Source organism: Bombus pascuorum, chromosome 7 (assembly GCF_905332965.1).
Source record: "Bombus pascuorum chromosome 7, iyBomPasc1.1, whole genome shotgun sequence".
Lineage (NCBI taxonomy): Eukaryota > Metazoa > Arthropoda > Insecta > Hymenoptera > Apidae > Bombus > Bombus pascuorum.
The window spans coordinates 6,409,637-6,421,789 of NC_083494.1; the positions used below are offsets into that span (position 1 = coordinate 6,409,637).

The following is a 12,153-nucleotide window of genomic DNA, read 5'->3' on the forward strand; positions in this document are numbered from 1 at the left end:
GTTGCGTTATCCTTTGGTATTTTTCACTCGTCTCATCTTTGCTACGTAACATCATCGAAAATAAAATGGTCTGCTTTGACAATCATAATCGTCGAAATTCGACGTTTTTTACGTTCTTAAGTTATCTTTACTGCAATTAACATTATCCAAAAGTTAATCATAGATATTGCGAGTGTATACATATTTAATTTCTTTTATCGCGTAACTGCCTTGTAAACTTGAGCGAATCGTCCGGACACGTGGCTCAAGTACAGGTAACAATTATTGAATGGTATCGCCTATTTAAGTTTGCTTTCCGCCAGAGACACTTGACAGGCTTTCCAGAGTTTGTCTGTACGTATCAGCAGAATTGCAAATAATTCAATTTCGTACGCAATCTATTTATCGCGGACGTTAAAATATTTTGAAGGCATGTAAAAGCAGCAGCTCGTTATCGTGCAGAACGAGTTTCTGCTTAAGGGGATGTCGATAGCGAAATTGAAAACGCGACACAAATATTTAACCGCGTTCCGTTGACTGTAATAACAATAACCGTAACCGTAATGTTCTTGTCGCGATGATTCGAGATAAAACGCGTCTCTAAAACTAAAGGGAAAATAGGGAAGAGAACGAAGCGCAGTGACGAGTGATTTCTTCGTCCTTTGCTAACGATCTTCGCATGCCCGCTGTTTCCCACAAATATGTATTATCGTGTCTCTGCCTTTTGCGGAATCGAGAACGTAAAAATGAAGAAAAAAGAAGTCGACAACTGAGGTTCTTGAATGAAAAACGATCCGCGAGGAAGATAGAAAAACGACGGATACGAGAGAATGCGAGGCGTTGCTTGAAGCGAGTAAGTGGATGTCGTGTGTGTGTGTGTGTGTGTGCGTGCATGGGAGGGGGTCAATTTTCGAGAAAATATGCAGACAGAAAACGTTTTCTCGGTGCGCAGGTGGTAGCACTTTCGAGAAGCACGAGACCTTCAACGGTTCGCTGCTGCAATTCCATCGTGTCGAGAGGCGACAAATGGGGGCGTATCTGTGCATCGCTAGCAACGACGTGCCGCCCGCCGTTAGCAAGCGAGTGACACTCGCCGTGAATTGTAAGTCTTGTTTTCCTTCTAATCCCTGATTGTAGCCGGCGGAAAAGCTTCCACCAACGACAAAAGGCGACTGTATCGCTGCGAACGTAATGACGACCTCCGCATCCACGAATCATTCGAATAATTGCCATAACGGCTTGCTGTGCCTTCCTTTTGAAGTTTTTGCCGCGCCTGATAGACCCCTGAACAGCTGTAAAATCGTGCATGCATCACTATGAAGCAAAGGCGAACGAAACGAGATGCGCTAATGATTCACGGTTTATCTACGGGCTTTTATCTTTGATACGATCGTCGATAACGTTCCAAGTGATTCTATGATGTCGTTGCTTACGAAAAAGTAAGTCAATTCTGTTCTCTGTTGCACGGAGTAGCAGCGAAAGAGATTCGAGATTGCTTATCAGTGAGCAGAATCGGAGCGAGCTAAACCGAAGGATAAAGGAAGACGTAGCAGGTCGTCTGCGGATTTATCACCTTGCGCAATAACGTTCCACTCGCTTGTAGAGTTCGCAATTTAATTTCATTATGTCGTGAAATCGTACAACGGCTAAACATTTTAATACTCGTTTCGCATTGTTTTTAAAGCGGAAAGTAATTTTAACCCGATTCCTTGAAAAAGTTTTCTCGTAATACTTAAGCAGATTTGCATTCCCGTAAATCGTAAAGCGCAGATCATAACGTTGATGCAATATGAGTTTCGCTGATGCTCGTCTTTACAAAGATAATTGAAAGAGATAATTACAATGGAAAAATTTACGATCTCGCAATCTTTTGTCGTAATATTGGTAGCTTTTCTGCCTTCGTTTCAACGTGGAATGTGTAATGTATTAGATTTTCGCAAAAGTTCCCTTCACTTTATTAATGAACAACTAATGCACAATATTTTACATTGTGTCATCGACTTGTGTAAGATATATTCTGGTTTATTATCTTCTTTCAGCTCTCTGCATGTCGCATAACGTCATTTTTCCGAAACTTTTGACGCTTGCTGGCAAAATGTTATTCTAAGTGCGTTTTCGCATTATTTATCGAACTGAATCTTTCACTGCAAACAAATTTTTTTAAACAAAGGAATAAATAACAGTCACAGTGGCTGAGTCACGCTAGAAGATCTCGATGAAACATTCGCAATTTGTTTCAAACGACAAGAATAGATGAACAGACGAGGCGTCATTTTCTATCATTTTTAACCGTTAGAAACAAATTGTTAACGTTCGATCTGGATGCTCTACCTCGTCCTCCGTACTCTCCGGATATTGCTCCGCGTGATTATCTTTTATTTCTGTCGTTAAAAAATTGTATTCGCAGTGAGAGGATCGATAGATGATATAAAAATTGAAAAAAAAGCAATGATATAACAAACAACATTTTGTTAGCAAACGCCAAATGTTCTGGAAAAATGGCATTATGAGGTTTCCGGAGAGATGCAGGAAAATAATAGACTAGAATGGATTGTACAGAATTCAATAACACGATGTAAAACAAAATGTCGCACATCCATTTTTTATTTATAAAGCAGAAGATATGTTTGGGACAACCTAATGTACTCGGAATTTCGTAATTTTAACATCCTATGTTACGTGTTCATTTGTGTGCGTCATTGAATTCTTTATTGATCTTAAATTCGAAATTTGATGCAAATGTGGCTTCCTTCATATCCAAATTATTTTGAATCAATATCCCGCAATTAAGTTAAATTGACATCGGTATCAGTGCCGAGTGTCTAAATTATTTGAAAAGATACCAGCTGAGAATTAATTCTCCTCAATTTTCATGACGTAACGTAGATTGCATAATTTCACATGTTTCATCGAAGTTAATAACAAAGTACTGTATTTTAACTTCGCTACTTTTTTAATAATAGTGCCATAGTACACGTAATAATACAGTAACAAATGTTATTTCTGTAGTAGATATCATAGCGGGATAGCTCGCATGAAATTATCATACGCAAGATGTAATTACATACTCTTGTAAATCTATACATATATATATTTCTAAAGTCGTAAATTTCCCTTAATGATCCTTAATGTATCCATAATGATCCAAAATAACCAATAACAAGTTGTATCATATAATTTACTTGACCATAGTGAATACACGGTATTATTTTCTTTAAAATATCGTTATCTCTGCATAGGAAGAACACGTTCACTAGAAAATGATAAATAAGTAGAAAAACAAATGTTAATATGTTTATTAATTTGGTATGTTCAAATATGATTCAACTTATTATAGATACCACTCGTATCTGATTGTTTGCGCGTACTATTGTCCGAAATAAAATATACGGGTTCACGGAGATATTCGAACAATTTTAGATACCATTTATGAATATATTGTGCGTAGCGTATGAAACATTTTGAAATATTAGCACCATTATGAGACTCGACTATCGCGTAGTTATATTGGTAAAGTTTGAAACCAATTTGAAAATATATACAGAAATTACGAAGTATTTAATGTAATTATGCATATGTTTCGCAGAGATGGCAAAAGTATTTAAACAGTCGATTATCGTGCATTATACGCGTATTAATAAACTTCGATATTCAGTGGAACCATATTTAACACCATATGGTCAAGATCGCTATTTACGCTGTGTACTAATTTTGTACTAAATATGTGTTTGCAATGAATATCTTCTAACTTGTATATACATTTTCAAATTGGTTTCAAATTCAACCAATACAATTATGACTATCGTGTCTCGTTGCAACACTAATGAAATTTCCAAATGTTTTGCATAACACGTACAATATCGAGATAAAAGTTTTATACAGTAAACGTTTGAATACTTTCATGAGCCAGCGTATTTCCAAGTACGCGATTGAATAATAAATTACCTGTCTGCATGAGTCTAAAACTAAAATTAAAAGAATCTTTTTATATAACGTTATGCATACACGGCGCAATAATACTCACTGAAATGTCACAAATGTAGCATTTATACGTGTACATGATCGCTATATAAATAAATGTTGCGTAAATCTAAAAGCAAATTTAGAAGAATGTTTTTTAGATAATATTATGTATATATGGCAGGATAATACTCATTGAAACGTCGTAAATAGCGATCCTTACACATGTACATGATCACTGAATATGAATTTATTTTCAACGAACGATGTCTATAAGCGCGAATACTCTACACGCAGCCATTCGAGAAACGAAACGTTAGCAAACAGTGGAACAGTGGTTGTCGCATTAAATTGGATAACTCTAAGGAAAAATCGTGCGTACAACTATCAGAAAGGGAAAGGACGAATTATATTTACCTATGTCTTCCGTAAAAGGGCGTTAATTAAAATCTTAGCGAGCCGTGTAACGCGATGAATATCGGCTAATTAATTTGAAACCGCTTTCACAGTTGCACCTGTCGTCAAAGCTCCTAATCAGCTTCTGGGAGCACCTTTGAGCACGGATGTGCAGCTCGAGTGCTATGTCGAGGCATTTCCAAATACAATTAATTACTGGGTAAAGAACCGGCGAGGCTCAGACGACGAAATGCTGCTCGAAGGGTGAGATTATGTGTTCTTTTAATCTCGTGTGTTCTTGCTTCGTTTCCTAAAGGCTGGTAAAACTTATTGTCATCGAATTACACAGGCTCAAGTACAATGTACGAGAAGAACGATCTGGATACAAAGTTCTGATGTGGTTGTTGATCAAAGGATTTACCGAACAAGATGTGGGCAGTTACAAATGCGTATCGACGAATAGTCTTGGCAAGGCCGACGGAACCTTAAGGTTATACGGTAAGTTTTCTTATTCTTTGGAAAAAATATAAGTCGAGTGGAAATAATAAGAAACATTTCCCTCTGTATCTTTCTGTTGACTTATGTTACGTCGTTATGCCACGTAAATCACTCACTGTGTTTCTTGTTCTGTATAATATCTCCCTTTTTAACGAAGCAATTCCTCAAGTAATTGCTTATAAATGGACATACGTACAATTGTAATAATTCTTTTAAAACGAGTTTTTTTGAAATAAGTTAAAAGAATTGGTTTATTAGATGACGTGTAAGAAAAATTCACCGGTATCGATGTCGGAATGTTTCGTTTAACTACCAATAATACAGATAAGGTAGGGAGGAAATTGAATGGAAATCTAAACACTTTTTAATTGCCATCTCATCAAAAAATAGAACGAAATTTCGATTTACGGTTTTCACGTGCACAATTTTGATTTTTAAAGCGTTGGATAAACGACAAATATCAATTTTACCAAAACATCAAATCGCTGTAATTGAGCTTGGAAGATGGAAACTGAAAGCAGTATTTTATTATATATACATATATATATATATACAGTGTGTTTGGTTTATCTCGAACCGCTCAAACATTTCGAAAAACACGAACGATACGTTTCAAACAAAAATTGCATGACACGATGGTGGACATACTATACTCTTGCGTATTTGATATTGCGGTATAACATACAAAAAAAAATCACGTATACGTAAAAGAACATTAAAAACGTTAAAAAATGACGTTTATAAAAAGATATTTTTCCGGTCTGATTCGTCTCCTGAAACCATTTAAATTACGTAAGAAATATTTTTCTTATCATCGTGGACCGAGAAAATATTCCGTTTCGCGTATAGACCTTTACGAGTTAAAGGGAAGAATGGAAACTAATATTATTCACAGTATATCGATTATATACGTTAACTCAAGTTGCGAATATCACGTTTCTTCTATAATTTTCTTACTTTGATGTTGGTTCGCTTTAATACATCATTACCCGGACTGTATACTTCATTTACTGTCCTGTACTTTATTTACAATTTTATATTTTTAGTTACAATTTTAATCATTACAACGTTGTAATTTTATTTTATGCTGAATCAGTAACTGCTGAAAATAACACTGAGATGATAAGGAATAAAGGGGTTCTACAATTCCCAAAGTGTATATACATTGGGGCAATAACCATTATCAATAATAGGAGATTTTTTCCTACCGATAACCATTTTTCTGATTTCAATCATCCTCAACTTGTATTTACATTACTGAGAATCAACACCTAAAAGTATGGCACCAAAGCCAGACCCACGATTCGTATCTTATTAAAATTATTCCTTAATTAATTACCAGAAAGGTAGTTTCATCAGAAAACATGTAAAACATTACAGGAAGCTAATATAGGAAGAAGTGGTCTTATAAAAATGCTACGAGTTTGAACTTTTTTATTGCAAGTTCAGACTATTCAACATAGATGATTATTTAGAAATATTAAAATAAGCTTCGTGCACATTAAGATAAACTTCAGGTATATAACAGAAGACTTATTTTGACACATGTACATTTTACAATATAAGTATAATTAACAGGAATAAATTTCGATACGTTGAGTCTGCAGCGAGGAATAATCTTTGCGTGTTATAATTAATTAAATGAAAGAGTCTTTTCATTTAATTTTATTCATAAAAGTTGCAAGTATATTAATCTCATTCTTCTAAAGTCTCCTGCAAAATATCAAACAATGGAGTCTAATTTTGGTACACCTTATTTATCAATAACACAAAATGAGTTATAAAACTTATATCATTTTAATAAGCAAAAAACTTATGCAAATGTTAAAGCATAGAATAAAACAAAAGTTATTACAACTGCATTCTTTATTTGATATTTGTACATATATAACTATTGTCTAAAATCCAAATTAAATTTCAGAAACATAAATTTATGTTAATTTTGCGAAGATAAGTTACCTCTCGAGACGTTCACTTAGATTCGGAGTTGAAAAAGCTCGTTTAACTTGCGTCGCAGGAACAGCGTAACTGTACCATGGAAGCTAATTTTGCTAGATATGAAATGACACGTTTCTTGTGTTTCGTCATTGTCTCTATATCAATGTTCATACTCCTTTCTTTCTCATTTTCGATTTTCTTATATACCTTACCAAGCGTTTTAGAGCTGAAATCTTGCGACTCCTCGTCGACGAGTTCGCTTCCATCTCTCTTACAGACTCATGCGATAAAAAGGAAGAACTGTCACCTGTACGCGACACTTTGTCAGTTTTTCCGATGCGACTGAACGTAAAAGTGGCTTAACTTTCTAGCTCATTAATTCTTATATCGACTCAAATATTTGTCAGATTAATGCGCAAATTATATTATTTTACAAAATTACACTATTACGTTATTTTTTACCTGTTTTTATGTGTCTTTTTTCTTTTAGTTTTTGTTCTGACACCAACCGTCTCATTGAGATCAACCGTAACAATAATTAGTATTATAAGTACTTTTCTATTATTCAAATAGTGAAATACCACCACAACTGTATCTCAAGTTATCGATTTGAATTGTACGAGGTTCTGTAAAAAAAAGAAAAACCCAAACTGAGTTCATAAAAGTTTTATTAAGTGAGCCAATCTAAATTTTGCTTCAGAAATCATTGGGGCTATGGTAAAGTCAATCTGATCGCTATATTGTTGCAGGAAGAGATTATTTTGAAGGGAGTGGAAGCAAAATTTAAATCGGTTGATTTAATAAAACTTTTATAAACTCAGCTCCAGTCCTCTTTCATAGCATGTGCTTTAAAAGCTAACCATTATTTATAAAAGTCGTCTAAAAATAACTGATTTTTCTGTGAGTTTAGCGTGGTTCCATTTAATGGGTTCAGTCCATGAACTATATGTATGCATCTGGGATCGTAGTCCATTCCTCTTTCGTTAACGCCAAAGGCCTCTTTAAATTTCCATTACAAATCTCCGCGTTCTAAATCTACAAGTATCTTCTAAATCTCTACATTCTAAAAGCCGCTGCAACATTTCGAACGTGAAATTGCAGTGAGTTGGGACACTGGCCTGTGGTTTCTTTAGATTCAAATGTTACGAGTAGTATTTGAAAAAGCAATACATTATCAGTAGAGTAGAATGCTAAATATAATTACTATAAATAGAATTATCTCAGTGTCCCCAATGTTTTTTTTTTCACATTTACGTACACGATTTACGATCTCAATTTTACTTTGCTGAAAAAATATTTGCACTGCAAGTTGTAACATTGTATCTGTAATGTATAACGCATATAGCGTACATTTGTAATGAAATCAAAGGGGCATTTCTGACTTCTCGTACCGAAGGTTTGATCGAAAATGTCTCTTTTCTTTCACAAACATTTCCCCTGTCATTTTCTTCCTCAAAGTCGCTTTCTTCCTTACACATTTCCGCTGTCATTTTCTTCTTCAAAGCCGCTCCCTTTCTTAGACATTTCCAAGTGCATCGAAATCTTCTTAAAATAGTAACCGATCGACATGAAATTTTGATCAACGTTTTACGTGTACATCCGTTTTCTTCGATGTCGGATCTTTCTTGATGCAGAAATGGACGTACAAATATACTCCTTTTTTAAGGACTTGAAAATACTAATCTACTAAATCTATGACCTAGTAATAAATGAATAATGAGATATTACTAAAATGAAATAGAATAACGTGATAAACTAAAGAAATGTAAATAATCGCTGCTGTATTAATAATCATAATGGATTCTACATTTTTGCAAGCGATTTCAATCTTCGTTTCACAGATACATTTGATGCAATTAGCATAACAATATCGGCGTATTCTACACACTTGTTTAGAAAATACATAGGTCGTCTTTTGTAATAGTCCATCTCTGCTTAAATTACCCCATACACGTCACTTTGAATCTACATATATATACATAGAATACAAATATATCGTACATGTATATTCTTATAAGTCGATAATAATAACATAATTGTAGCAGAAATAATGGCAGTGCACTCACGTGTATATCATCTGTTTTTAGAAATAAAAATCGGTTTCGATAGATCGTCGCGAGGCAAGGATCATGTATCTATAATCGGTGGTAAGCTAATCCTTTTCCTCTCACAATGATCTTAGAAAAGGAGGAGAATAGAATAACGTTGATTATGTTTATTTAGGTCTAGCGGAAGCAGCGCAAAGTTCAGGCGCTAATAGCGGCGGCAGACGATTGTTTGGATGTTGGAAGAAGTTATCACACTTCTTGTCGATATGTCTGTTTGTACCAGTGCTACTGTGGCCGCGGTGAAGAAGGCATCTGCTATTGGTCACCGCGAAGCTGAGTGCCGGATAACTTTGTGCCAAAGGACAAGAAAAGAGGAAGAATGTTTGTGCGTGTGTGCGCTCGTATGTTTGAACCTATACAAAATCAAAGAGAGTATTCGATTGGAGAAAAAAGAAAAAAAGAAAGAAAAAAAAGCAGAAAATTCGAATTATTTGAATGTCCGTGTGAATGATAAGAAACAGCGAACCAAAGAAAAAAGAAATAAAACGGAGGCTCGCGTTCTCCACATCTTCCTATTTCCCTTTCCTACTTTCAAATGTCGAAAACATTTTTAGATCAATGGATGTTGTCAATGTATGCGCCCATTTAGATTTGCAATTGATTTTGCTGAACGTCGATTATGTATCGGCGAATCGATGGAACGACGCACCGCCAAAAATACAAGACTTGGAAACGCTGAAGCAGCTTGGCCCTTCCTAATAATGCTTAACGAAACGTTGATAATAACATTTCACAATCATCTTATCATTGGTATCAGCGTTGCGGATATTTAGACGTCAGAAAATTCGATGTTTCGAAATAAAAGTATGCGATCGAACGTTGTATATATATTGTCTACAACTACACACACCCGTGCTCCATTTCCTGCCCTTCTTTATTCGAAATAATTTCCGTATAACTTCAAATACTTCTACCCTACATAGCGCGATGAAAGTATAACGCAGCTTGTGTATTGTATCTTTTACCGCTTTCAAATCGTGAAGAAATAATTTCTGTAGCTGTTCTAAAACTTTCAGTTCCAAATCTATTTAACGATCTCTAACGAGAAATAGTTGTATGCAGGTACTAACTGACTTTTCAAGTAATTTCGACGTTTCAATATTCATCTTGAATACCTTCGTAATGCGACAAAGCGTGTATATTTTTTATATTCGATCTCAATTTTCGCAAATATGTACAATGTACGTACTTACGTAAGTAGTACTTATCGACGCAGCAGCACTTGCTACGGCTTTTAATAGGTCAGACTGGTCTACGTTATCAACTGAAACTCAATACTCGCTATAATATCACCGGCGAAGTACAGATACCACAGATCAGATACCAGGTACAGGTACAGCTACCAAGAGGAAATTCTGTACCTCGCCGATGATAATATGTACATGTCGAATGCACCTTATATTAAAGAAAATAAATCCAATAAAAACTTACATTTCTTGTTAATTATGACGTACGTTAAAACTTGAACGAATTGGTTAGCAGTTAGTATTTTGAGTATAACCCACCGATTACCTTATAAACATTTCAAGTAACTCATAAGTGTCTCTCATTACATCAAGATGACAATAGAATATCGTAACTTTGTCCGTTTTTAAGATTTAAATAAAATTTATTAATACAGATAAATGTATTAAATAGAAAAGACTAATAAACGATTATTATTAAATAATTAAACGTAATATCTCATTATCTCATTCAAATCTTTAGAATACTTGTTAACATAAACGGAGTAATTTACACAAATTAATTATCGAGAAGGAAAATTATAGTTTTGTGATCAATTTTATATTCAAAGTTTGCTTGATGGATATATAAAATGATACATCATACAAAATGATGTAAGATATCTGAAAAATATTTTTATACATTTTTAAACCATCAAATAGGTGTTTGACATTTTTGAAAATTTTAATTTCTTATTTACAAATGTTTCATTAATTATATTAGATAAGCGATAGTTACTATCATATTACAAACCTAAAATAAACAAGCGTAGTGGTACTAGTTTCGAAACTGAAGGATATAAATTATTTATTGGTTGCTTATCTCAACTACATTACTGAATGAATTATATTACATTATCTCAATGAGATTACTCAATCTAAGTGGGGCATTTACCAAATTGAGAACCATTTGTACCGACCCATTTTTTTTTCCTGAATTGTATGAGTTATTTTATTTTCAATTTTGTAAAACCAGATGAATTTTGATATATTTATTTTTAAAACAATAATATACATGTGAAACAAGCAAATAATACAAATTTTCTTCTTTTTAAGGATATCTCTCTTCTTCGTCTTATGCATTCCTTTTATCGTTTATCATTAAACTCGTATTAATTAAAAAATCACACGTAGTTTCCGAGACAAATCAACTTACATTAGTTGCAAAATTACGCATTACACGTACGACACTATCTATTTACACTATTGTTAAAAAATTCATTGTAAGTATACTACAAGAAACGTCGTGAAGTTTCTTATAGTAGAAAGGCGGTGCAACAATGTTGTACGTAAGAAATTCTAAACAGAATTTAAAAATCGGTCATTTGACCGGCAGCTATAGGTTTACTATTATATCGTTCAAATAATTGTACTCTGACAATTTACAAAACTATACTAATTAAGAAAGTACTGATTCTTAGTTCGATACATACATCCGTAGAAATTGAAAAAATGATACCTGTATACCGGAGACAATTAGATTACGTAATGGTATCAGATTCGGTATAGATATGACCGATCATATGCTCAGAAAATACACTATAAAATCTAAATCTCGGAGATGGCCTCTACAAGTAGTTTTCAATATCTTAGACCTAGCCGGGATAAATACATGAATTTTATATAAAAAAAAAAACCACGAGAGAAGGAATTTCCACCGATCGCTTAAGTATAACAATAAAACGATTGCTACAATAAAACGCTACAATAAAACGTTCGCAATATGTTAATCTAAAAATTTGCGAAAATTTGTTCGTTGGTTGCTACGCATAGACGTTCAAAATGTGACAATTCTCTTTGACGTTGTATGCACGGAATTGCTCATTGCGACAAAAACTGGCGCTTTTTTTGCGAATCTGCCGTAACATGGCGATTTTTTAACGTCATTTTCTTAGCCATATATCCAGCAAAATATTTTATGGCGTACAATTCCAAGAAGCAAACTGATGTTGATAGTTCATTAATTTCATGTTAGGTAGGTCATCAAGAATCATATCAGCGTTAATACTATCATCGTCGCTATGCTCTTCCATGAACTATAACGAGACATC

General features: G+C 34.1%; 1 protein-coding gene across 1 annotated transcript in view; it reads left to right on the plus strand.

Moving 5' to 3' along the window:
• The window catches only part of LOC132908867 (lachesin-like), a 92,691-nt gene extending 82,988 nt beyond the window's left edge, over positions 1-9,703 (plus strand). Inside the window, exons 5-9 of the mRNA XM_060963249.1 lie at positions 932-1,081; positions 4,449-4,599; positions 4,685-4,833; positions 8,859-8,918; positions 8,995-9,703. Of these exons, the coding sequence (XP_060819232.1) occupies positions 932-1,081; positions 4,449-4,599; positions 4,685-4,833; positions 8,859-8,918; positions 8,995-9,122 (638 nt within the window). The 3' untranslated portion in view covers positions 9,123-9,703. The remainder of the gene's footprint in view (positions 1-931; positions 1,082-4,448; positions 4,600-4,684; positions 4,834-8,858; positions 8,919-8,994) is intronic.
• The last annotated feature ends 2,450 nt before the right edge of the window (positions 9,704-12,153 follow it).